At 43.9% G+C, this 27770-nt stretch overlaps 1 protein-coding gene across 3 annotated transcripts in view; it reads left to right on the top strand.

Annotated features, from left to right (window-relative positions):
* The window catches only part of AP3B2 (adaptor related protein complex 3 subunit beta 2), a 52906-nt gene that overhangs the window by 16394 nt on the left and 8742 nt on the right, over window positions 1–27770 (top strand). For all 3 annotated transcript variants that reach the window (XM_072627853.1, XM_072627869.1, XM_072627861.1), the window contains exons 2-16: window positions 5705–5780; window positions 6140–6214; window positions 6466–6561; window positions 8190–8350; window positions 8586–8652; window positions 8851–9033; window positions 9440–9726; window positions 9979–10033; window positions 11219–11290; window positions 12291–12353; window positions 12772–12904; window positions 13355–13464; window positions 13669–13845; window positions 20080–20266; window positions 25515–25633. In XM_072627853.1, the coding sequence (XP_072483954.1) occupies window positions 5705–5780; window positions 6140–6214; window positions 6466–6561; window positions 8190–8350; window positions 8586–8652; window positions 8851–9033; window positions 9440–9726; window positions 9979–10033; window positions 11219–11290; window positions 12291–12353; window positions 12772–12904; window positions 13355–13464; window positions 13669–13845; window positions 20080–20266; window positions 25515–25633 (1861 nt within the window). The remainder of the gene's footprint in view (window positions 1–5704; window positions 5781–6139; window positions 6215–6465; window positions 6562–8189; window positions 8351–8585; window positions 8653–8850; window positions 9034–9439; window positions 9727–9978; window positions 10034–11218; window positions 11291–12290; window positions 12354–12771; window positions 12905–13354; window positions 13465–13668; window positions 13846–20079; window positions 20267–25514; window positions 25634–27770) is intronic.

Genomic DNA, 27770 nt, shown 5'->3' with positions numbered 1-27770 from the left:
CTATCCACTGCAGCACCTAGCTGCCCCATGGTATATATACAGTGTAAATAGAAAGTAACCCCACGGGGGGAGGGGGAAGGCACTAACAGTGAGGGAAAGGGAGGGAAGACCTAGAGAATGTAAGATTTGAATCAGATCTTAAAAGGGGCAAGGGAAGCCAAGGGAGTGGAGGTGAAGGAGAACACTCCAAGCATGGTGCCATTAGTGAAAAGACACAGAGTCAGGAGATGGAGTGTCCTGCATGAAGAACAGCCACAGGAAGGTCAGCATGCCTGGATCATAAGAATTCATGGAGTGATGCAGTGTAATAAGACTAGTAAGGAAAGGAGGACCAGGTTGGGAAGGGCTTTAAATGTCAAACAGGATCTTATTTTTTATGTTGGACGTAATAAGGGGCTATGGGAGTTCACTGAGTAGGGTGAGGTGTGGGGGGGAGGTGACACTATCAAGCCTGCCCTTTAGGAAAATTACTTTGGTAGCTGAGGGGAAGTTAAATTGAAGTGGGGAGAGATTTGAGTCAAGACGTCCGATCAATCAATAGGCTATTACAGTAGTCCAAGAGAGAAGTGATGAGGGTGTAGGCTGTGTGAGTGGAGAAAAGAAAATGTGTATGGGTGATATTATGAAGGTAGAAAATGCAAAACTTGGCAATGGATATGTGGAGTGAATGAAAATTGGGAGTGACATCATGGTCTTGATCCTGAGTGATTAGGGGTATGGTGATATCCTTGAGGAAAACGGGGAGGTTTGGAAGAAGGGAGGGTTTGTGGAGAAAGATAATAAGGTCTATTTTGGATGTTGAGTTTGACAGAAGGTTCAGAACAGAGCCTTGGGGAGACACCCACTGGTTATTGGACATGACCTAGATGAAGATATGGCACAAAAAAAAAAATGCCTGAGAAGTATTTAGATATATAGCAGGAGAATCAGCAAAGAGCAGTGTCATGAAAACCTAGAGAGGAGGAAGTATCAGGAGTGGGTGATCACCTGCATCTAATGCTGCAGAGAAGTCAAGAGGGATGAGGATTGATAAAAGGCCATTCAAGTTGGCAATTAAAATAATAGCTTTAGAGAGAGCACTTTAGCTGAAGAAGTAAGAAACCTCATCCCCCTCAGGGTCCCCTCATTCCTCTTCTATGGCTTTCAGCCCTGCCTGGTTTGTGCCTTTATTTTGTATAGAAGTCTCTCTGCTTAGTTCCCTGCCCTTATTTCAGGGACAGGAGAGCGGAGATAGTGCTCTCTTAGGGGATCTAGAAAGGGGGAATCAGATTGGAGGAGCAGATGACGGTAAAGAAGACTGAGAGAAAAGGAAATGGAAGCACTGATTCTAGGAGTTTAGCCAAGAAGGGGAGGATAGATATGGGACAATAGCTAGTGGAAATGGATGATCAAGTGAGGGTTTTTTAATGAAGGGGGAGAGATAGGCATGTTTGTAGATAGCAGGGAAAGAGCAAGTAGAAAGTGGAGGTGATAGAGCAGACAATCTGAAGAGAAGACAGGATGAAATGGGATCAGGGATGTATGGAGAACCATTCTGGAGAGCAATTTGGAACTATGCCCAAAGGGTTATACAACTACACATACTCTGTGCCCCATCAATACCACTATTAGGACTGTGTAACAAAAACATCAAAGGAAAAGGAGCTATTTGTACAAAAAATATTTATAGCAGCTCTTTTGTGGTAGTAAAGAATTAGAAACTGATGTGATGTCCATCAACTGGGGAATGGCTAAACAAGTTGTATATGAATAGTATTATGTTATAAGAAATGATGAGCAGGATAGTTTCAGAAAAACTGGGACAACTTATATGAACTGATACAAAATAAAGTCAGCAGAACCAAGAGAACATTGTACATAGTAACAGCAATATTGTACAATGATCAACTGTGAATAACTTAGCTGTTCTGATCAATACAATGATCCAAGACAGTTCCAAGGGACTTATGATGAAAAATGCTATCCATCTCCAGAGAAAACTGATGAAGTCTGAATGCAGATTGAAGCATATTTTTTCATTTTCTTTATTTTTCTTCTTGTATTTTTTCAACATAGCTAATATGGAAATATGCTTTGCATGACTTCACTTGTATAGTTGATATCACATTTTTTTTGCCTTCACTGGGAGGGTGAAAGATAACTTGGAACTAAAAAAATTATTAAGCAAATATTAAAAATATATCAATAACAATTTTTAAACAGATGCATGCAGAGAGGTTTGCCTTGACAATGAGAAAGGCCTCTTTTTAAGTTGAGATATGGATGAATGGGAGGAGACAACTGAGTGATTTGATGGGAAGAGAGGTAAAGAGGAAATTCTTGGCTAATGTTTCTATCAGCAACTACAGAATTATAGGGTTCAAGGAAGCATATATGCATACACACACACACACATATATGTATGTATGTGTCTGTGTCTGCGTCTGATGTCTTTTCATAATGTGGACATTAGGTCATCAAAGGATTGTTACACCAGTACAAACTGTGGATGATGTAGGATCATGGACTTAGAGTTGGATGGGAATGTAGAAGTCATAAAGTCTGACTCCTCTTTTTAAGATGAAGAAACTGAGGCACAGACAAATTAAGTGAATCTAGTTCTCCCTGACTCCAAATCCATTGCCCCCTACGCTGTATCAGGTTACCTCCTTTAGTTTCAAGTATGGGATTGGCTATCTGTCCTCTGAGGACCAGCTGACCTGAGTTTGGAGAGGCTCTTCCAAAGGGTTGGCTACCAGGTGGTGGTTTTTTTTTTACATAGCAACTCTCAAATGGGTAGCTAGAGTGCCAGGTCTGGAGTTAGAAAGACTCTTCTTGAGTTCAAATTCAGCCTCAGACACTAGCTGTATGACCCTGGGCGAGTCACTTAACCCTATTTGTCTTAGCTTCCTCATTTGTGAAATGAGCTGGAGAAGGAAATGGCAAACAACTCCAGTATCTGCCAAGAAAGCCCCCCAAAAGTCAGACAAGATTGAAAAAAATGATTGAACTTGAGAAGACCATATACATCCTCATCACCTCTCACTTGGGTAATGCAATAGCCTCTTAATTAGTCTTCTTGCCTCAGATCTCTCCTTACTTCAGTTCTACCTCCAAATGGCTACAGATTAGTATTTTTCTCTACTCTTTTTTTTACAGTTTTCAATTTATTTATTTTTCATTTTCAACATTCACTTTCATAAGTTTTAAATTTTCTCTCTCTCCTTCCCCAAGACAGCATGCAATCTGATATGGGCTCTACACATGCATTCCTATTAAACATATTTTCACATTAGTCATGTTGTATAGAGGAATTATAACGAATGGGAGAGATCATGAGAAAGGAAAAAAAAACAAATAAAAAATAAAATAGTCTGCTTTGCTCTGCATTCCAACGCCATAGTTCTTTCATTTTCCATCATGAGTCCTTTGGAATTGTTTTAGGTCCTTGCATTGTTGAGGAAGGTTAAGTCTATCAAAATCAGCCATCGCATAATGTGGCTGTTTCTGTGAACACTATTCTCCTGGTTCTGCTCACTTCACTCAGCATCAGTTCATATAAGTCTTCCCAGGATTTTCTGAAGTCTGCCTGTTCAGCATTTCTCATAGCACAATAGTACTCCATTACATTCATATACCACAACTTGTTCAGCCATTCCCCAATTGATGGGCATCCCCTCAATTTCCAGTTCTTGGCCACCACGAAAAGAGCTGCTATAAATATTTTTGTACACATGGGTTACAGATTAGTATTCTTAAAGCACATGTCTGACCCTGTCACTCTTCTACTGAAGAAGCACAGTGGGTTCCTATTATCTTTAGACCAAATACGAAGTCTTCCGTTTGGCATTTAAAGCCCTGTACAACGTCTCTGGTCAAGTTCTTGAGGTTAATTATTTATTATTCTCCTTCATACACAGTGGCCTAGTCAAAATGGTCTGCTTGCCGTTCACCAAATCTGACTATCCATGTTCTGTCACCAGTCCTTTGTTCTGGTTATCCCCCATGGCTGGAATGTGCTCTGTCACCTCTACCCCTTTGAACCCCTCATCTGCTTCAAAGCCCAGCTCATGTCACTTCCTCCAAAGGGCCTCTTCTGATCTCCCCATTCTCTTCCCTACTCCACTAGCATTGGTTTTGTGTGTCTGTGAGTGTGTGTGTCACATTCCCTTACATGTGTACATAGAACATAAACATCTTGAAGGAAGGTACTGTTTCATCTTTGCCGTTATGTCTTTAGTACATAGTACCATGGTTGGCACATGGCTGGCAATGAATAAATACTTATTGATTTCTTAGTTGATTGATTGCTATACTAAGGCATAAAACAGTTGTAATCTGAATTGCTAAGGTATCTCTACTAATGGAATTATAGATTCTTGAAATATTGACATAAGTATAAGGAGAATTAGACAGTTTTAAGAAGTCTTAAAGTTCCTAAACCAATATTGTCCATAAGTTTCATGGGCTCCTAAGTGGAATTCAGGCTGATCTCTTTTAACTCTGTACAATGCCAATATTTATCTAGACTAGAAGGGCCCCTCATGCCTCTTCTATGGCTTCTAGGCCTGACTTCTGGGTTGCTCCTTTATTCTATACAAAAGTCTCTTTCCCTAGTTCTCTGCCCCATCTATTGTACTCATAAAAAACATTTAGAAAATCCCAAAGGGACTTTGTGATTGTTTCAGAGATAGGATTGAGGAGCAACTGCCCTCTGTCCAGAAGATAAAGGCAGTTGTAGCTGATAACAGTGGGCTCCTAGGAGCAGAAAGCCACTTTACCCACTAATCCTCCATTTCCTTATTTGTAAAATTGAGATAATACAGTACTTCAAAAGCTTATTGGAAGATCAAATGATATCCTATATATATGAAACACTGTGTAAACTTGTAATTGCTAAGTAAATATCAGTTATTTGTATTAAATATTTATTAACTCAATGATTACAGCAGTTTTAAGTTCTTGAAGTTCAAGATTACAGAGTTCCTTATTCATTAGTTTAATTATTAATGTCCAATGCTGTCTGGGATTTCGGGCCTTAGAATAGTTCTAGAAGGAACTTTAGAGGTTATCTCTTCTAAGTCCTTCATTTTCCAGATGAACTAAAGAAGGAGACTTCCATATAATATAAAAGGGGCAGAAGCCAGGGCTAGAAGCTATAGAGGAGGTCACCCTCTCTCCAGCTTAGATAAATATAGAAAATGGAAACCAAAGCCCAAAGAGGTTAACTGAGTCACCCAGACAGAGCAAAGTAGGGTTCAAACGCAGATCCTCTGCCGTGATGGAGCTGCTTTGGATGCTCAGGAAACAGCCTCTTCACCCTTACCCTGCTCCCCAGCTTCCTGGTGACTGACACAGTCTGCTGGAGGATGCTCCTTGACTTGCCCTTATGAACCAGACCAGTGATCTGAGACTGAGCAACCCTTAGCCAACACATTGGCTGGTGGGCCCATTTGCAAAATCTGCAAAGCTGACATTTTCTGCAGGATCTGTGAAAACTATAGGGTCAAGAGACTTTGTGAGGTCAAGGTTCTAGGGGCATTCCTGGTTTTGGTGTTAGGGAACAGAAATGTCCTTCCCACCTTTTAATGCTTCCATCTCCATGACATTTACCACCATTTCCTCTCTGTATATTCATGTATGTCTTCCCTGTGCCCTCCCCTGACCTCATCCCCCAATCTATTCTGTTTCCTTGACTAATCTCTCCCCTCCCATTCGTCCCTAGGCATGATGACCTGAAGGAAATGCTGGATACCAACAAAGATTCCCTCAAGTTGGAAGCCATGAAGAGGATTGTGGCGGTGAGGGAGGTGGATGGGGAGGCCAGTGAGGGCAAAGCCTAGGTTGATGGGAACAACCTTTCTTCGCCATCTTGGGGTCCTAGCCACTTGGGACTTTGTGAGTCACTTCAGATCCATAACCAGCTAAAAATAATAATTTGGGTAAATTCATTCACAGGGAGCACATAGAATAAGTAAGGTGCAAAGGCAGGGTGGCAGGTAAGGTCAAGGGTAGAGAAGTCCTATGGGAGCAGTTCCACCCTCTGCCTCCAAGGACTGTGCTAAGGACGCATGCTTCTCCATCTAAGGGCGGATGGTTTAGGACAAAGTCCCTTTTGTTCTCTGCTAATTATTGTTCTGGGCCTCTCCTTTTCCCCTAGATGATTGCCCGTGGTAAGAATGCTTCTGATCTGTTCCCAGCTGTAGTTAAGAATGTCGCCTGTAAGAACATTGAGGTGAGGGGTCACAGGGAGGGACCAACGGGAAGGGGCTGACCTAGGCAGGGAGTTATAGGGAATGAGAGGAGGGGTAGAGATGGATCTCCCCAACTGATGAAGTTCATGTATCTTGTGTCTAGGTAGGAGTTGGGGAAAATGTGTCTTCTCAGAACTGTTCCCCCTCCCAGATGAAGAATTCTGTGTATATACATATTAATTAGGGGAGGATGGGTCCCAGGAACCATCTGCTCAGGTATTCGTCCTCTCAGGTGAAGAAGCTGGTGTATGTGTACCTGGTACGCTATGCAGAGGAGCAGCAAGACTTGGCCCTGCTCTCCATCTCAACTTTCCAACGTGGCCTAAAGGTCAGAGGTCACAATCTTATTCCCTAGGGTCTAGGGAGGAGGGAAGAGGGGTTGGAAATGGGGTGGGGCTTTTCCCAGAAGTGAACAAGGTGGGCATGGGGGAGGACTCTTTTTTGTATTTTACATTATAAGGAGTGACTTATAAGGTACAATAATTCCTGAATTTCCTTTGACATAATAGAACGAACACTGAATTTAGAGTCAAAGGGTCTGTGTTTAAATCCCAAGTCTGCCGCTTGGTTCCTATATCATCTTGGTCAAGTCATTTCTTTGGATCCCCATGTCTTCATCTGTAAAGTGAGATGATACTCAAGGTTCCTTCTAGTTCTAATATTATAATTTCAAGAATTGCTAGAGAACAAGAGTCCTTCCTCTTGGAAAATATTATGCCTACAATGTGCCTAGTTCTGTGCCAGATAAAACTATAAGGGAGACAAGGGAAACAGAGGCAGGACCTTAAGGTGAGTACAAAGATCTCACCTGGATGAGAGAACTCAATTCAATTTAGGGTCAGAACGTTATGTTCAGACTTCCAGAAGGAACCAGGGAATCATAGAGTTTTAGAACTGAAAGGGATTCTAGAAGACCATCTAGTCTAGCGCCTGCCTCTACCTTCTCGAAAAGGAGACGGAGACCCAGAAGTTTTCAATGACCTTCCTAAGGTCAAGTAGCGGAGTACTTAAATAAAAAAGGACTCAAATTGAAAACTATAAGGAAACAAAGAAAAACATTTTCTATTTTCTATTATCCTCTTAATCACATCTTACTAAAAGACAAGAAATACTTTTCAAAGAATCCAAGTTTCCTTTGTTGCTGTATTCTAGCTAAAGCCACACATATGATTAGAATGAACATTGAACTAGTGGTCAAGAGATCTGGGTTCGAGTCTTCATTCTGCCATTAATTGTGTGACATTATATCAGTTATTTTTGCTGGCTGGAGCTCAGTTTCCTTATTTGTAAAATTGTAGGATTTAGACCAGAGACTCTCAGGTCCCTTTCAGTTTCAAGATTCAGTGATTTGTTACTTGAATTACACTTGCTTTATTTGGCCTTGGAGAGCAGAACCAGGAGCCAGAGGTGAACATTCCAATTGAGGCTTGACATTAGGCTGGTCCCAAAGTAGAATGCATGGCCTCAGGAGGCTGTACTGAGTTCCTCCTTATTTGACACAAGTAGAGATCGTATGAACAACCACTTGTTGAATATGTTATAAAGAAGCATGCATCTTATTTCCATCTCAGGTCAGAGCTCAAGCATAGGACATATGCCAGACACTGAAAATGGTACTTGGTTTTGTTTTTTTAATCATTCTCTAAGTAAGTTTCATTAGCTCCCTCTACAGACTCCTCCTATAACCTGATGTGAACACTTGTGGCCAGCCAATTCATGCTAATCTTAAATCACCACATTTCCTTATATGGGACCATGAGTCAGCTAGGCCATGGATCTCCGTAGCTATATCACATTGGTGCATTGTTCAGGTTGAGGTGCCAGAAGGAAGATGTTTGGGGACTAGAGATGGTCATGATGAGTGGAGAGAGGGAGGTGGTAGTGAGAGTGGGTTAAGGACTGGAAGGGTACAGTGACCACAGAAGACCTCCTTCTGCCCCTGCCTCTACCCTGCAGGACCCTAACCAGCTGATCCGGGCGAGTGCCCTCCGAGTCCTTTCCAGCATCCGCGTGCCCATCATAGTACCCATCATGATGCTAGCTATCAAGGAAGCTGCCTCAGACATGTCCCCTTATGTGCGGAAAACAGCAGCCCATGCTATCCCCAAACTGTACAGGTGACCTTCTTGAACCCTGGGCCTCATCTCCAACGCCAGAGGTTTAACCATGGGTGCTTAGGGGTGGTGATGGATGGAGAGATCATGGGTAACAATGACTGAGAACTGGGTAAAAGAGAAGCCTGGGGAGTGGGGATACTAAAGGGCCAGGGATCTGAGCATCAGAATAGCATGGTGTGAGTGGGTCCCAGATTCAAAGACTGAATCCCTTTCAACAAGCCCTCCATCCCCCTAGTTTGGACTCTGACCAAAAGGATCAGCTGATTGAAGTCATTGAGAAGCTTCTAGCCGACAAGACCACGGTATGGAGGGCATAGATGGGGATGTGGAAGGAAGGGGGTGTGGATGTCTGAGAAAATACTGAGGGGTGCTGCGAGGATTCTACAGGGCTTATGATGTCTCCCATCCCCTCGCCTGACCTTTCATCTTTGTTACTCACGTGTGTCTGTACATATCTTGGTCTCGTTCTTTCTTCCTCCTCCTTTCTGGGTCCTCTTTAGCTGGTGGCTGGAAGTGTGGTAATGGCCTTTGAGGAGGTGTGTCCAGAACGTATTGATCTGATCCACAAGAACTACCGTAAATTATGTAACCTGTTGATTGATGTGGAAGAGTGGGGCCAGGTCGTCATCATCAACATGCTGACCCGCTATGCCCGCACACAGTTCCTGAGTCCCAACAAGAATGTGAGTCACTGAAGAGTGGTCTTGGGGCAAGCGATGGGGGAATGTTAAAGTGAATAACATTTTTTCACTCCTGGGATTGATACGAGAGAAGCCAGGTCTAATAAAAATCCCTTGACTGATGGAGAAAACATTATTTTGTCTCAGGAGAGGCAGCTAGGGATCCTGCTGGATAAGATTGCAAAGGCAAATGATAGAGGGGGGACAGAGAAGTCTGGGAATGGAACCCACAGGACACAGAAAGCTGTTGTTGGGGGAGCAGTAAAGAGGATGCTAGATTCATGGGAAGGAGCAGTTTGGGAAGACTTCCTGGGAGAGGCAGATTTTCAGCAGATTTGAAGGAAAAAAAGGGGAGGATGCCCAAGTAAAGGCAATGAAGTCTTCTTTCCATCCCTTCTCCACCCTCCAGGAATCTCTCCTGGAGGAGAATCCTGAGAAGGCTTTCTATGGGTCAGAAGAAGATGAGTCGAAGGGGTCGGGGCCAGGACCAGAGGAGGCAGCTGCTCCTCTGGCTGCCCGGAGGCCATACATCATGGATCCTGACCACCGCTTGCTCTTGCGCAACACAAAGCCGCTACTCCAGAGCCGCAGCGCTGCTGTGGTCATGGCAGTGGCTCAGCTCTACTTCCACCTGGCCCCCAAAGCTGAGGTGGGAGTCATCGCCAAAGCGTTGGTGCGACTGCTGAGGAGCCACAGGTGGGGCAGACCAGAAGGGCCCTGTCCCCCAACCACACTGATGTCTATGCCTCCCCTGACTTTGACCTTGACCTCAGCCCTACCCACTTACACAAACTCTGGCCTATTCTGAGGCTGAGGTGGGGTCCCTGGTGTGGCCCCTGCAGAAGCACAGTGAGTGCCTAGCTGGACAGTGACCCCTTACCCTGCACACAGTGACCCCTGACCCTGCACACAGTGACCACTGCATCTCTGAACCTCTTTTGTTCACAGTGAAGTCCAGTATGTGGTGCTACAGAATGTGGCCACTATGTCCATCAAGCGGAGGGTAAGTCAGCTGGAAGTAAGACTTCAAGGCTACAGTAAGCATTGTGGGGTCAAAAGATTTGAGGATTGCATGATGGAATGGAACTACATGAGCCAAAGCAGAGGTGAAGATAGTACACAGCAGGGGGTCATGAGAACATAGTGGTGGCACACACCTGTCATCCCTCCTCCCAAGCATGCTCTCTTGGGCCTTGGGAGTTCTGTACTGCAGAGGGCCAACCTGATCAAGTGTTCCCACTAAATCTGGCATAAATATGGTGAGTCTCCTGTGCTGGGGAACCCACTAGGGGGCCTACGGAGGGGCAAACCAGCCCAGGTTGGAAACAAAACAGGTCAAAGCTCTGGTGCTGACCAGTAATGAGATCAGGCCCATTTAGAGCCCTTGCACTTCCAGCCCAGATGAGAGAGGGAGACCAAGTCTTGAGGGAAGGGAGTAGAGAGAGAGAGAGAAAGAGAGGGAGAAGAGAGAAAGAGATGAGAGAGAAAGGAGAAGATAGAGAAAGAAGAAAGAGAGGAGAGGAGGGGGGAGAAAGAGAGAAAGACAAGAGAAGGAAAGGAAGAGAGGGGAGAGAAAAGGAAAGAGCAGAGGCAGAGAAGAGGAGAGGAGAAGAAAGAAGAGGAGGAGAGGAAGAGAGGGAAAGAGAGAGGAAGAGAAAGGAGACAGAAGGAGAGAAAGGGGAGAGACAGAAGAAAAAGAGAAGAGGAAAAGAGAGGAGGAAAGAAAGAAAAGGAAGGAAGAGAAAGAGAGGAAGAGAGAGTGAATGAGAGAGAGAGAGAGAGGAAGAGAGAGTGAATGAGAGAGAGAGAAAGAGAACTTATTTAGGGTAGAGGGGTGGAGTAAGGAAGCCAGGAGGAAGAAGCCTGGAAAAGTTGACTGGGGGTAGATATTGGAGAGCCTTGAATGTGAAGCTGAGAAGCTTAAACCTGTAGGAAACAAAGAGTTAAAAATTTGACGTGATGAGAGCTGAGCATTGGAGATTGATCTGGCACCAATGTATAGGGGGAATTGGAGAGGGAAGAACTTGTAAGCAGGAAGGTTGAAACTGTCTAGGTATGAGGTAATGAGAGGCTGGACTAAGGAGGTAGAAGTAGAGAGCAAAGGGCTGATGTGGGGCTGGGGGGAAGCTTGTTCATGGGCTGAGGTTGAGATGATGAGTCCCTGCTAATCTGTCTTTGTCTGTGTAAGGGCATGTTTGAGCCATACCTGAAGAGCTTCTACATCAGGTCCACAGATCCAACACAGATCAAGATTCTGAAAGTAAGTGATGTTGGCCTACATGACTGTGATGTGGTAGCCTGTAGTAACATTAATTTGTAACCACCACCAATACAAGAGCATACTAACCATCCTAAGAGGCCTACATATGACTTCCCCAAACACCTGCACAGAACCCTTGCTGTCTCCTGATATTTGCAGCTTCAGGCTTCTAAATCAGGTCTTCATGCACAATTGGCATTGGAGCCCTGATTCCCAGAGCATGAGGCTTAGGTGAGAGAGCAGCTGATATCTGAGGAGTCTATGGGAAACGAAGACACTTGATTCCATTTAGAAGGTCATTTAGGGCAGACTGGCCTGTCCCTGTCTGTAAACATTCCTATTCCCTTAGCCATCTGTCCAGTCTCTGTCTATGTTTTTGTACTTTTTGTCCATACCCTTCCCTATTTCTACCTCCATCCCAATGCCAATGATCCTACCCCAGTAAAGGGCATTTGGCCTGGCAGATGGACCAATCCTGCTTACTGATCCACTTTGACACCAAAGTGTGATCACAATTGTGGAAACACACCAAAACCTGTCCTGCACATAAATACTGTCATGGGAACATAGCAATTCTCCAGCAATACATCATGCCAAACCTGCTCACCCTATAGAAACCATATGCCCCGATGCAAACACATACATGGCCCATATGTGTATTTGCATATACTCTTGGCCAGGTGCAAACACTGTCAGTCCTTCATACAAACATCTCCTCACTGACGAGTAGAAAGAGAAATGGCCTCAGAGGTGGGAAATATGGGTTTGGATTTCAACTCTGCCACCAATTCTGTGTGTTAACTTGGGCAAGTCATTTAATCTGCATTGTTCTCTATTTTTTATTTGTAAAACAGTTAATCATCTTTTCGCTATATTTTGCAGAGTTTTTGTGATGATCAAGTGAGATATTGGCTAGGAGAGTCTGAAATGCTACATAAATGTAAGACAAGAAGGTTGCAGGTCTTTAGACATTACTGGCTTTCTCTGCTTCTCTCCGCAGCTGGAGGTGCTGACCAATCTTGCCAATGAGACTAACATTCCCACAGTCCTAAGGGAATTTCAGGTACAGGGGTATCTTTCGGCCAGAGTAGACTTTGTCCCTGGGGATGGGGATTGTCCCAGATGATCACTCAGTGAAGAGATCAGCAAGACCTTTCAGGCCCCCTGGTTCAGTGGAAAACAGTTCAAATCTGCTTTAAGGAAGGGAGCACTGGTTCCTCCCTCTCCTCCTCTCTAACACCATCTTGTTTATTTCCCAGCATCTCTGGGCTTCCCTACCCCAGCAACTCCTAAGTCAAGGAGAGTCACTAGCCTGATTGGGTGATCCCATTCTGGTCACCCAACTTGGGGAACATGACCTAGTGACCCCTGGCATTCCAAGGGGGTCACTGCCTTGCCTATGGCACTGGACCTGGAGATCAGTGCCCAGCCTTAAGGGTACTTATTGCTCAGCCTCACATTCCCCATGTTTGCATTTCTAGACCTATATCCGAAGCATGGACAAAGACTTTGTGGCAGCCACAATCCAGGCCATTGGTAGATGTGCCACCAATATTGGCCGTGTCCGAGATACCTGTCTCAATGGCCTTGTGCAGCTTCTGTCCAACCGTGATGGTTAGTAGTATCCATCCATCTCTTCAGCCTCAAAGTGGTGTGTTAGTATGCTCAACTGGAATGGGAGGTATCCATCTATTTGCCCAGCTACAATGGACAATGGGGAAGGATCAGAGGATGAGAAGGATAATGGAGCCAGAGAAGCAGTCTAGTGGAAAGTGTACTGAATTTGAAGTAGGGGACTTGGGTTCCAAATCATGATTCTTTGTGACCTTGGACAAGTTCCTTAATTTATGAGTTTGTGTTTTTTCATTCGTAAAATGAGATGGAGTTAGATTATCTCTAAAGTGTCTTCTAGTGCTCAATCCATTCTCTCAACCCTCACATGTGCATCTGTCCATCACATGAGTTCTTGTCCATCTGTCTGTCCGCTTTTCCAGGATTCACTGTGTCTGTCACCTATGGCCTGTGTGTGTCAACTGGGTCCTCACACATTGTCTCTCTTCTCAGAGCTTGTGGTTGCTGAATCAGTTGTTGTCATCAAGAAGCTGCTGCAGATGCAACCATCACAACATGGGGAGATCATTAAACACCTGGCTAAACTGACAGATAACATCCAGGTGAGCATGTGACCTTTGGGGAGCAAGGATAGAACCTGGGAGATGCATGAGAGGAGGAACCCGGCTTCAGGCATCAGAGACATGGGGATGCCTCAGATAGTTCCCTCAGAAGTCCAGGAGGAGGCAACGGAAAGACAAGCAACCTCTCCCCAAGCTCATGTCCTCACCCTGTTCCTCTGATGCCCACATCTCTGTGCCCCCCAGGTGCCCATGGCCCGAGCCAGCATCCTCTGGCTCATTGGTGAGTACTGTGAGCATGTTCCCAGGATTGCCCCTGATGTTCTTCGGAAGATGGCAAAATCCTTCACAGCAGAGGAAGACATTGTGAAACTCCAGGTCATCAACCTTGCTGCCAAGCTCTACTTGACGAACTCCAAACAGGTAGAGGACCCAGAAACACCCAATGACACACGCTTGTACCCTGGGACACCCACAAATACATGCAGATACATGCCAATGCTCATTGTAATTCACGAGGGGATAGGACCAGGGGAGGAAACAATGTGGTCTGATGGCTAGAAGGGAAACCTTGGGGTTAGGAAGACCTGGGTTCGAGTGCTGACTCTGATGCACACACAGACAAGTTACAGCCTCTCAGTGCTCCAGATAATACTCCAAGGCTAACTTGGAGATAAGTTGCTGATCTGCATGATTTGGGAGGAAATTTTGCATCAGGGAACTGGTAAAAACCCTAAATGCGCATGTCTGGACCAAAAAAAAAAAAAAAAAGAATAAAGGTTAGGGGTTAGAGGTCTCTATAGTAATGACTGAGAATGAATATGAGGTGAGTTAGAATTATATGTAAGCATGAGCTAGAAAACATTTAAATGATCTTGGTGACAGAACTCAGGGGAAAGAGAGAGGACAGGGAGGGTGTAACAGAGGTAAAGAAGGCTGGGTTTAAAGCCAAAGGACCTGCGGTCAAGTCCTGGTTCTACCCTTTTCTATTTGGATGACCTTAGAAAAGTCATTTGCACTCTCTGACCTTAGTGTCTCCATCTTCATGTAGCAGAGGAAGTCGGTTTCTACCTTAGCTTAGTTGATGCCATCACAGAAAGAAATAGGCAGCCAGTGGAGGTGGCTGACCAGGCACTAAGTAATATGTGAAAAGAAAGTGCAGAGACCTGTCTGGTTGTTGTTTTCTCTTTATGAAGTGTGACATTCTCCCAGGGGCCAAGACTTACAGGGGCTCTATTGCCTCCCAGGCTAGCGGGCTTCTCTTTGTAAAACCTGGGAAGCGACTGTTCTAATGCTGAGAGACTTCTTTACACACTTGTTAATGGAGGCAACTAGGTGGCTCAGTGGATAGAGCTGGGTCTGGAGTCAGGAAGACCTGAGTTCAAATCGGACTTCAGATATTCATTGGCTGTGTGTTCTTGGGCAAGTCACTTAACCTGTTTGCCTTAATCTGCGGGAGAAGGAAATGGCAAACTACTCCAGTATGCGTGAGAGGGTGTGTGTGTGTGTGTGTGTGTGTGTGTGTGTGTGTGTGTGTGTGTGTGTGTGTGTGTGTGTGTGTGATAGAGAGATGTGTGTAAGAGAGAAAGATATGTGTTATGTTTTCTTTACCAAGAAAACCCCATATGAGGTCACAAAGAATTGGACACAACTGAACACCAACACTTCATATCTATTATCTGGCACTTATTTTCTGCAATTAATGTTTGATGAATGTGGGGAGGAGAATTAATAGATCTGGAAATGTCCTAACAAATTCTCCCCATCTCTCCCTCTCTGTCTCTGTCTCTCTCTGTCAGTCTCTCTCTCTCACACACATACACACTCCTCTTACACAACTCACATCTCTCTCTTACACACACACACCTCTCTCACACACACCTCTTACATAACACATATCTCTCCGTCTCTCGGACACAGACATCTTTCTCACTCTCTCATACACATCATACACAACATGCATCTCTTACCCAACACACATTTCTCTCTCACACACATCCCTCTCACACATCTCTCTCACTCTCTCACACACACATCTTACTCAACACATATCTCTTACATAACACACATCTTTCTTACATACATCTCTTTTTCACACATACACATCTCTCTCATACACACATCTCTTACACAACACACCTCTCTCACACACCCATCCCTCTCACAGATCTCTCTCTCTCTCTTCTTCTCTTTCTCTCTCTGTCTCTCTGTCTCTCTCTCTCTCTCTCTCCCCCTCTCTTCCCCCCCCTTCCCTCTCCCTCTCTCCTCTCTCTCCTCTCCTCTCTCTCTCCATAAAAAGTAAGGGAATTGAACTGGATGACTTCTGAGCTCCATTCTGTCTCTAAATTTATGAAAATACAAAACGTGCTGGTGGACAGTGGGACTTAGCACAAAGTTTGCCAATCTCGGGAGTTTCCCCTGCCCCTCTGCTCTTTGTTGGACCCAATGTGTATCTACTTTTGTGGATTCACTTGTCTGTGTCTTCAGCCTGGGGCTGGGGTTGGAGTAGGGAAGGAAGGGACAATTTCAGAGCAGGGTGAGACTTGGAATGCTAATTCGACACTAACTAGCAACAAGCCAGGCTTATGCTTCTAAGAACCCACCTTTATCTCTCCTGGGGTAGAGAGGCCTGGTGGATTCTAGAATCAGAAACATTAGAGAATTTTCCATGGGCCCAGTGAAGCAGAGGAGGTGGTATCCTTAGGGCCTAGAACTTTAGGCTCAGAGGCTTTAGGGCCTGCTAGGCCAGCAGTGTCACCTTATTGACTTGTGGACCTCTGCAAGGGCCCGCAGCCTTGGCAACTGCTGTTTCATTAAATCCTGAGCCAGGTTTTTTTTTGTCTGGATCCATGTTTCAATGAGACCAAGATACAGCACTGGCCGCTGAGACAATGTGGTCTTTACATTCTGATCATACATACAAATGTTGCACAAGACCTGACAAATAATTGGTGCTTAATAAATGCTTATTGATGACTTAAGTGATCAATTGGTATTTGAAAAAAGTATGGGTGAGGAATCTGACCCTAGATTGTGTCCTATTTATAGAAGAACAGAACTTGAACTCTGTAAGAGTATTCAGAGACAGTATCTGAGAATGCTTAGATAGTTCTAGTACCCATTTCTGGTGAAGGGACTTGTTCCAGAAAGCAGAGTTTTCTAAAACCAGTTGGGGAGATCCATTAGGTATCTGGTGTTGGGAAAAAGGAATGAAAGAAAAAGAAAGAAGGAAGGAAAGGAGGGAGGAAGAGAAAGGGGGGGGGAAGAAAATTTATTAAATGCGTCAGACACTGGGCAACATTTAAGGACATGCTATCAGCAGTACAACCTGGACATGGCTTGGGGGGCAGTAAGTGTACGTATATTCCCCAGCGGAGGACCCAGCCTCCCAAAAAGGTGGCCAAGATAGCCATCAGCTATAGTGGCTCTTCAGGTAGGCCCACTGACTGCACCAGTGGAATTCCAGGGTCTATACTAAAGCCCCTCCCACCATACGGACTTAGTGATCCATATGCACCTCATAATGGCTTCCCTGCTTAGACAGATCTATACCCTTGATGAGAAAGCATGGTAGGTAGGTTCTGTGTGAGTATCTGCAGGAGAGTCTGCAGAAAGGTATCACTCCTTCTTCCTGGTGGCCTACAAGGGCCCTATTCTTCTTGGTGCCTAAAAAAATAGGACAAGGTGGGACCATGGGTTAATTACTGAGGTTTGAATGAGATAACCATCTTTAATCCATACCGGTTTATGGTGATATACAATATACTAAGGAACACCAAAGGCACAAATTGACGTGGTTAGACCACCAGCGGCCACAAGAAAGGCCACGAGGTGGCGCAGTGGACAGAGAGCTGGACCTGCAGTAGGGAAAACCTGAGTCAAATACAGACTTAAAACAATCACTCTACCTGTGGATCCCTGTGCAAGTCATTTAACTTCTGTCTGCCTTATTTTTCTCATCTGTAAGATGAGGATAGTAATAGCTTCAGCCTCCCAGGGTGGTTATGATGATAAAATGAGATAATATTTGTAAAGTACCCTGTCAACCTTAAAGCACTATGGAAGGGCTATTTATCATTATTCTTATGAATATAATAAGGATTCATGCAGGAGGGGATGGAAGGTGGCTTTCTGGATACACGAAAGGATTATGAGTCCTGCACAAGGCTGACTGGTGCCCAGGAAGTCCCATTCCAACACTTCCTTAGTGACATACCGCTTCACTCACTAGACCTAAATGTGTTACCATAACTTAGATGACTTTTTTTCTTCTCACCACACCAAAGAATATGTATGCCAGATGAGGGAAAGGCTCTATCACATATCTGTTAATAGCCTAGTCTGTAAGGCAGGAAAGTGTGACTTCCATGAAATCTGCCTTGTGTTGTGGGGTTTTGTACTTGACTTTGCAAATCTCTATATGGACCCCCTCAGGCTTCTTCGTAATTCAGCTTTCTAGGCAGGTACTAACTGCTACCAATTGTTCATTTTTGAACATCCATGTTGACAGAAGTAATGGCTAGGCTAAAAGGGAAAGGAATCTTGTAAGAATCAGCTTTTTAGGGTTTTGAGCATGCATCCACAGAATTACTACATTTCTGTCTCATCAATTATAAAAAATGATCCTGAGGGGAAAAGTTGAGTCTACAGTAAGTAGTCTTAGAAGCAATATTGACCCAAACTCAGGAAGACTAAACAACAGGTATCATAAAGGGGATGGACGGATTGGTTTCCGGTAACCTGATCTCCATGGAAGCTGACTTTGGTGAAATAAAATTATGTTGTTATGGAAAGAAGATGTCAGCTGTGAAAATGGTCCTCAAGTTGGGTTGGAAACTTAGTCAAGGGAACCATTTACCCAGTAATAATCCTCATAGATCAGAACTTGGTTTGCTACCAGGAAGTCCAGGTATTATCTACACAGCAAGTGCTGCTAATTGGCTAGACTGATTCAGTTCTTAGACTGATTCATGATTTTTATATTTTAGAAGCTCCACCTAAATCTACTTAGGGAAAGCAGTATGGATGAGAAACAGAATATGTCCCACTCTGCTAAGGAATGGCAGGATATTCTCAGGAAAAATGGCTGGTTATCCTCCATTTAATGATTCATCCTCTGGGGTCCCAACATCTCCCCAGCTGGAAGGAAGGATTCAGCTTCCTCTTGGAGCAAGGCTTCTTAGCTTGGAATTCATGAGAGCTTGTTTTTGTTTTAATATTTTGATATTATTTCAATATAATTAGTTTCCTTTACCATCCTACGTGTTTCATTTTATGCATTTAAAAACATTGTTCTGAGAAGGGGTCCAGAAACTTCACAAGAATGCCAAAGAAGCCCATGACAAACAAGGTAAAGAACTCCTGTCTTAGAGATAGGAGATTCTTAGGTTTCATGGAGTTACTTCCTTCCTTCCTTCCTTCTTTCCTTCCTTCCCTCCCTTTTTTCTTTCTTCCTTTCTTTTATTCTTCCTTCCTCTTTATTTTTTCTCTTTCTTCCTTTCTTTCTTCTTTCCTTCCTTCCTTTCCTTCTTTCTTTCTTTCTTTTTCTTTCTTTCTTTCTTCTTTCTTTCTTTCTTCCTTCCTTCCTTCCTTCCTTCCTTCCTTCCTTCCTTCCTTCCTTCCTTCCTTCCTTCCTTCCTTCCTTTCTTTCTTTCTTTCTTCCTTTCTTTTGGGTTAAGTGCCTTACCCAGGGTCACACAACTAGTAAATATCTGAGGCTTTGAACTCAGGTCCTCCTGACTCCAGGGCCAGTTCTGCATCCAGTCTAAAACATTTTCAAATGGTGTTGGGAATCCCAGGCTCTTTGGACTACCCTAGTTTCCGTCTTAAGGCAACTTTCTGCAAGCATATGTGCTCTAGAAGCATAGTTTCTCAATTTAGCATCATCTAGCAGGTTCCACACCCCTGAATTGTAGAGAAATCCAATGTACCTTTTCAGAGGGATAGGGATTTGAACTTGTGTAATTTCAATGATATACTCCCTGATGAGAAAATTCCCTCTGCCAGTGAAAGACAGAATTTTTCCTGCGACTTCTAGTGTTAGAGTTGCCTAAAACGCTAAGAGCTTAAGTGACTTACCCAGGTTCATAAAGCCAGTAAGTGTTGGAGTCAGGATTTAAACCCAGACTGCCCAAGCCCTGAGACTGGCTCTATCAGCCACGCTGTTTCTATGAATCAAGGAATCCACTCTCAATATTGTTTCGCCTCCCTGGATTCTTAGATGCTTCTTACCCTTCATTCATACATGAGGTTAAATGGTTAAGACCAATAGACTCTTAGGTGATTCCTCTGAAAGGCAGTTAAGTTTTGTATATGCCAACGTGTCATTACAGTTACTTCCTTTGGGCTGGATTAATTCTTTCCATTAGCCTTTTTGTAGTTCTTGAGCAGTTGAAATTGGAACCACATTGAAATCATATCCTAGGAGAAATTTGAATTTAAATGCTTAGCCTCATGGAATTTCTGTATCTATTTCATAACCTCTAAAAGGGGGATTTCTACCTCTCTGTAAAGATCTTTAAGCAGGATCCCATCCTCCCTTCCTCCCCTTCCCCAGTCCCTTCCAGTTTCATTCCCTTCCCCCAGTAAAGCTGCTGATAGGCTACCTGGCCTCAACTCTCTTTCTCCCCCTTTTTTCCCCAATCCCTCCCCTCCCAGACAAAGCTGCTGACACAGTATGTGCTGAGTTTGGCAAAGTACGATCAAAATTATGACATCCGAGACCGAGCCCGCTTTACCCGTCAGCTCATTGTCCCCTCGGAGCAGGGGGGCACCCTCAGCCGTCATGCCAAGAAGCTCTTCTTGGCTCCCAAGCCTGCCCCTGTCCTGGAGTCATCCTTCAAAGGTAGGACACTGAAGAGAAGGGGATAGGGAAGGGGAAAGGCCAAGTTTTCTCATAGAAAATGATAGGGATCGTATCCCTCATGGGACCGCAGATTGTCTTCACATAGTGCATCTTCCTCTCCCCTACATGGCACCTCTAGCCCCCAGTGACCCTGGTACAGTCTTCCCTTCCCACTTTCACTGGTGGTGGAGTCCCTTCCCAACTTTAACAAACTCCCTCATTGGCAAAGCTTTCCTCCATGATCCCCTCCATCATGGCAATGGACTTCCCAAGGACATGCTTCATTTTCTGTCTGGTTCCTGAGATAGATCTTCATTGTGCTTTAGGGACTGGTCTTCCTACATCCCTCTCAGTTATTTCTGACTGGTCCTATTTCCTCCTTGCCTTTTTTGAATCAGGCACCGTTTTCCATCTTCTTTCCCACCCTCCTATTCTTGAAGCAAGCACCTTAAGTTTTTCTACAGACTTTACAACTCATGACATTAGGGAACAGATAGGACATACCCAAAAAACAAAGAGAAAGTTACAGACCTGCATAAAGTCTCAGAAGTTTCATAATACAGCAATTTCTAGTATGAATTAGAATATACATGGAGCGCAATACTGCTATCTCTTGGTTCCTCTGGCACAACCATTAGCTCTATAATCTTTCTTGGTGCTTTAGAGTTTCCCATCTTCTTTTTTATTTTTGGAGTTGGTTTTTAGAACCCATACTCAAAGGAGACCTATGTCCTGGGCTCCCCCAATACCTTGTTTTCTTTGAGACCCTTTGAGGTCAGCAGATATTTTTATATATGAATTGGGTTCCTGACTAGGCAAAGGACTGTGATAAGATTTACCTGCACCTTAGGTAGAAGCCCAGACACTATATGGTTCAAGTATCTTCTTTGTTCACAAGGTAAGGTTATGCTATGCTTTCCCCCTTACCTCAAACCACTTCTGGATATATTCCTCTTTCCTACACCACTATTTACCACCACCCAGGTACATCTATCCCTCTCTGGGGGACTTCTCTCTCCTCCAACAAAACCTTTCTTCATGTAGAGGGACACACACAGGAAGAGTTCCAGTGTCCATAGCTGGCCCTAACTATTCCTCCTGGATCTCCTACCTCTCTCCATCTCAGCCCCCTGACAAACCAGACTTCCCTCACCCTATTGGGAAAAAAAAAACCTCTTGATTAAACCACAAGTGACCTAAAGGTACAAAAGGAGAATTTTACTGAGAAACTAAGGTCAACAGAACAAAGTCACCAAAATAAAAAGGAGTTGCCGAGAACAGGGTTCTACATTGTTGTGGATATAACAACCTGAGATGGGGAGCAGGAAAGATGGACAGAGTCATCCCTTTCCATTGGAGGCAATTAGGATCATAACCTCAAGGGGAGACTTTCTTGAGAAGGATTGGCATAGCTCTCAGGTATTAAGCCTTTACTATGTGTCAGACACTGTGCTAAGCTCTGGGGATACAAAGAAAGGCGAAAAAGAGAGAGCATGCATTCTAATGGGGGATACAATATATAAATAATTGGGTACATACAATGTGTATATATATATACATACATACACACACACACACACACACACACACACACACACACACACACACACACACATATATATATAAAGTAGGTAGAAAGTAATTTAAAAGAGGAAGCATTAGCAGCTAAGGTGACCATGAAGGTGTACTCCTGCACAAACAGGGCTTTGAGCTGAATCTTGAAGGAAGCCAGGGAAACAAATGGATGGAGATGGGAGGGCAGAACATTCCAGGAAGAGGAAACAGCCAGTGCAGTTGCTGGGATAGAAAGCCAAGTGTCATGTTTAAATGGCCGCAAGTAGCCAGGGTAGCTGGATCATAGAGTGCAGACAGGGAGGTAAAGTGTGAGAAGACTTGACAATATATGAAGGGAACTGGTTATGAAGAGATTTACGTGCCAAACATAGGATATTATGCTTGATCTTAGAGAAAAGAGTGAGCCACTGAAGCTCACTGAAGGCATGACATTGTCAGACTTATGCTTTATAAAAATCATCAGTATGACAATGAATATCAAGTGACAAAAAATCTACCAGGCACTGTGAGATACTAGTTGATTTTTTATCAACTCATTTTATTTGCTATGAAGTATGATTTTTGGATAGTGGTCTTTCCTAGTCTAGTTAAAAAAAAAGGCAAAAATAAAACTTTTTAAAATTACCTTGGCATCTGAGTGAGAAAATGAATTGGAATAAGGAGAGACTTGAAACAGGGAGACCATTTTGAAGGTTATTGTAATAGGCCAGGTGAAGAATGAAAGTATGAACTAGGGTGGTAGGTATGTGAATTGAAAGAAGGGGATGGATGTCCATGAGAGAGATTCTGAGGTTCAATACAACAAAATCTGACAACAAGCTTGATAATAAGTGAGTGAGAGTAAAGATTCCAAGATGATAATGAGACTGAAAGCCTGAGAGAGCTGGAGGATAGTTGGGCCTTCCATAGTAAAGGAGAGTTCCCAAGAGGAGAGGTTTAGGAGGGGAAAATAAAGGTATCATGAGTACATCCATTTGGGATACCCGGGTCCAAAAGGCAGTTAGTGATGTATGACTGTAGCTCAGGAAAGATATTGCACTGGATATATTGATCTGGGAATTATCTTCATAGAGATAGTCATTGAATCTATGCAGGTTAATGAGATCACCATGTGAAACAGCATGAAGAGAAAAGAGAAGAAGGCCCACGGCAGAGTTTTGGGGAATGCCCATAGTGGCACTGCACAAGGGAGTATGGCAGGGATGAAGATCAGCAGAGGGAACTGAGAAGGAGCAGTGGACAGAAAGGAGAGCCAGGAGAGAACAGTGTCCTGAAAATCTAGAGGAGGGCATCTCTAGGAGGAGCTGGTGATTGACAGTGTCAGATACTGAAAATAAATCATGAAGAATCAAGACTGAGAAAAGGCCACTGGAACCGGAAAGATCAATGGTAACTTTGGAAGGAGCAGTTTTAAACTATAAACCAGACTGTAGAAGGTTTAGAAAAGGAAAGGAAGTAGAGACACTAAGTGTAGGTGACTTTAGCTAAGAATAGGAAAAGAGATATAGGATGATATAGGATGATAGCTTGTGCAGATGGTTGAATCAAGTGAGGTTTTTTAAGAAAGGGGGAGACTTGGTCATATTTATAGGCAGCAGGAAGAAATCAGTAGATAGGGAGAGACTAAAGATAAATTGCATCCCAGTCTGGCGTCCTGGCTGTTCCATGAACAAACATCTCCCCTTTCAGCTCTAGGCACTTTCTCTGGCTGTTCCCCATTCCTACAATGCTCTCCTCCTCATCTCTACCTATTGGCTTCCTTTAAGACCTTATCTTCCACAGCAAGCTTTTCCCAATCCCTCTTAATTCTAGTGCCTCCTTTCTTTTAATTATTTCCTATTTATCCTGTGTATAACTTTTTTCTACATATATGTTTTCTACATATTTGTCTCCCTCATTAGATTGTGAGTGCCTTGAGGGTATCTCCAGGGCTTATCACCGTGCCTGGCACATGTTCAGTGCTTAATGAAAGTTACAACCAACTGAATGACTGAGCAGCCTTCTCATGGCTCCTGTGTCATCCCTCTTGGCTTGACTCTAACTTACTTCACTTCTGCAGCAGTCTTTGACCCCCCCTTCTCCCACTTTTTCCCTGGTCCCTGAATGAGGAAGAACTTTCCTACTTGGCCCATCAGTCCTTTCAGCAGTTCCAGGCCATCTAGCAATGACCCTGTAGCTCTCTTTTTTCTACTCTTCTGGAAGGGTCTGTGAATCCAGGCTCTCCCATCCTGTTTTATCTCTACTCCATTTCTCTTTGTCCTGTTCAGTTGGCCTGAAGTATATTCATTAAGCTATTTTTGAGGTTGTTTCTACTATTTGATGAAACCCAGCATATTCACCACTTGTTCTGTGTTCATGTCTGGGCCTAGTCTTTTTAGTGGCCATGAGTTCTTAATGGTGGCTATCTTCCTTCCTTTCAGTCTTTCTGAATCAAGTAAGCTTTTTTGAACAAGCAGAAATGAATTCCTATGCTTTTTTTTCCATTTCAATTCCTGAACTTCCTGTTTTTCTGTCTCATAATTAAGAGGCTGCCTAACTCTCTGATCATTTGCACAACAGACGTGACAAATATGCCTCAGACCCAATGAGTGATCAAATTTGCTAGCTCAGATCCTCAGTTGTACCCACCCCCTTGACTTGTCTTTGATTACTTAACCATTCATATATTCCTACAGAAGGGGTGGCACTTTCCCAAATTCCCATAATTCCATTCATATGTATGTAATATACAGTAGAAATATAAATAAAACTACATATATATCATTTCCAACGAAGTAAGAGGATAATTGTTTTTAATTATGCTCTGATAGGGGTATATCTTTTCCTTGCAAAGTCCCCAATGATATATTCCTTCCCCAGAGCCATACCTAGGAATCTTTTTACCTGGGGGAACATAGTTGGGGGAGGGGTAATATAAAGGGGTCTGTGGTGTACAGGGCAGCCCAGCTATGATTTATAGCCATGTCAGGAGAAAGGATGTCCCCGGCATTCACACACCTCCTTTAGGTGTTTAGGGCAGGAAGACAGGTGTTAGGAGAGAGGTACCATGGTGACAAAACCACTGGGGAGTTAGTCTACAGACACTTAGGCAATTTGTGAAGGCAGAAGATTTCAACATAAGAGAGCAAACATTCCCTACCCTTTCCCCAACACATGCTCCTGTTCTGGGGCAAAGCCCCATTTGCCTTATGCTAGTTATAGCTTCCTTCTTCTCAACCTTTTCTACCCCGCAGTGACAATTCTTCTCCTCAAATCCCATTATGGTAAAAATTTGCCTGAACACTTCTCCCATGGCCTACTTGTCACCTCCAAACTCCTGATTATATATACATGTTCTGTCCCTCTATCCCAAACATCTCTCCATGCTGTGCCCCTTACCACTAAATTCCCCTACAGTGTATCCCTTTTCCTAACAATGATCTAAGAACCCAACATCATCACCCATAGCCCTACTAACTTCAGACTTCCCCCTAGAAATACGGAAAGTTAGGGTAGGGTTCAGTGTGCCAACTTTGGATCTTGAGACCTTTACTTAGTAATCTACTGGGACAACATAAGCAGCCTTTTGAGAAAAACCCCCACCAAATCTTAACCATTTTAAAATTCTGCTTCTGTTCACTTTCACATCCTTAATCCTGACCCTGACCCTTATCACACCTCCGCTCTTTCATAGACCGGGACCACTTCCAGCTTGGCTCATTGTCTCACCTGCTTAATGCCAAGGCCACCGGCTACCAAGAACTCCCAGATTGGCCTGAGGAAGCTCCTGACCCATCTGTCCGAAATGTAGAGGTGATTGGGAAGGTGGGGAGTGATTGGGGAAGGATTAAGAAGGTTGAATGAGAGAACAGAGGACTGGAGGGGCACAGGAGGGTGGTTTAGGGGGAAGCAGAGGGGTGGGACCAAACAAAAGCTTGTTTAACCCAATAGAAATGAAACATAATCCATCCTCTCTGGGGGGTGGGGAGTGGGGAGGAAATCTAATCCATTGGTCTCTGTGGTGTTTGGGTCATGATATGGACAACACTAGCTCAAAACAATACTCAGATCTCACTCCTAGGTTCTGCAATTTCCCTTAAACTCCCTTATCTATCTGATCCCTGCAAAATCTATCCTTTTCCTGGCCCTCCCTGGTCCCCTAAATCTCCCCAGACCCTTCCTAGCTCTTCTTCCTCCAAACCCTTAACCCTTTCCTTGTGGTGCTAGAGTCTATTGGTGCTTCCTGGACTTCCCAAATCTCAAAGCCTGTTCGGAAGAGTCCTGAACCTTTTCTTCAGGGTACTTATTCCAGGGTTTTAGGGACATCCCAGTTCACTCCTTCCTTCCTTATTGCCACAGCTGAATGCTTCCAGATGCTAATCCATGTTCCCCAGCCCAACTAGTAGCTTTGGAGTACAGTTGTGGTCTCTCCTCCCTTTCCTGCTATTCCTTAAGCACAAAGCCTCTGCAGGTTTTCTAAGGATTTTTACTACCACACTTCAGTGGAACAGGTAGATAGTAAACAAATGGGGGCCGTTCAGAGTTACAGTCACAGCAGAGTCCTCTTTGGCTTGCGATCCAATGATGCTAAATACCCTTGGACCTCAAGCAGACTTCTGTGCTTACTTCCTGGCCTAAATTTGCTTTGGCTTTTACAGACCCCCCTCCTGTACAGACCCCTTTGATCCCCTGCTCCTTGGCTTTGAATCTGCTTTGCCTCCACCAGGCGTTATCTTTAGGAAGAGTTAAACTATAATATAAGAACAATTCCACAGCTTCCTCTCTTGTACCTAAAGCAAATGCATAGCCCTCTGAGGTATTTGTGAGAGTTCTATTGCCTGCAACAACAGGGGACCAGAACTTCCAAGAAGTCTCACAAATCTCACAATGGAAACTGTCCTTGGTGTTGATTGAAACCTAAATAGCGTGGAGCTTTGCTGTCTCTTAGCTTCAACAAACTCCAACAAGCCCTGATAAACTCCATCATCTTTCTGGGTTTCCGTGATCCCTCTGCAACCCTTCATACCCTTTTAATTCTGTGGAGACCAGATCCTCTTCCCCTTTGCAGTGAGTCCATCTGGGCTGGAGTAGTATGAAGGCTGATGTAATCACTACTCACATGAATTTCAGAAAGGAGCTCAGGAATTTGTCTGTTCCTCAAGGACATCTTTTTCATGTAGCTTCATATATCTATGTCTTATCCTGTTAGAAGATTGGAGTTCTCGAAAGGCTGTGCAGAACAGTTGTGTAAAGGAAGGGCCTTTGATCAGATCATTTGGTTTAGAGCCAATAGGGTTCTGAGAAGGGAGAGCACGATGCAGCAGACGAAGCACAGGGTTTGGAGGTGGAAGACCTGGATTCAATTCCTGGTCCTGGCACGTTAGTGCCTTTGTGACCTAGGACAAGTCATTTCACTTCTATGTAAGCCTCGTTTTCTTTGATTGTAAAAAGAGAGGGTTGGACCAGTTGACTTTTTAGGTTTCCTTCTATCTATGAATCTACAATTATTTACTTCAACTCCCTCATTTCCCAGATGAGAACAATGAGGCCCAGGCGGGCTAAGAGACTTAACTGACATCACAGAATTAGTATGCCAGAGCCAGCATTCAAACCCAGAGTCTCTGACTCCAAGTCTAGAGCCTCTTCTATCACAACACACCAAGGTGTCAGATTCTAAGTCATCCACTATTCTTCTAGGAAGCTCTGAGAGTCTATTATGTCCAAGGCACCATGCTAAGTGCTGTGGAGCTACAAAGATAAATGCCAACCCTTAACAGCCAAGTGGGAGAGAGAAGATATAAATGGTCAAAAAAAAAGCATTTTAAAAACTGAACATGACAAATGTATAAGGAGAGACAGGAGCAATCAATTGGTCAATAAACATTTATTAAATGCTTATTATTCCAGGCACTGTGTTGGGATAGAAAGGAAGGCAAAAGACAATCCCTGC

This window comes from Notamacropus eugenii, chromosome 1, assembly GCF_028372415.1.
Source record: "Notamacropus eugenii isolate mMacEug1 chromosome 1, mMacEug1.pri_v2, whole genome shotgun sequence".
NCBI classification, from domain to species: Eukaryota; Metazoa; Chordata; class Mammalia; order Diprotodontia; family Macropodidae; genus Notamacropus; species Notamacropus eugenii.
This window is presented reverse-complemented; position numbering and strand designations above follow the sequence as displayed.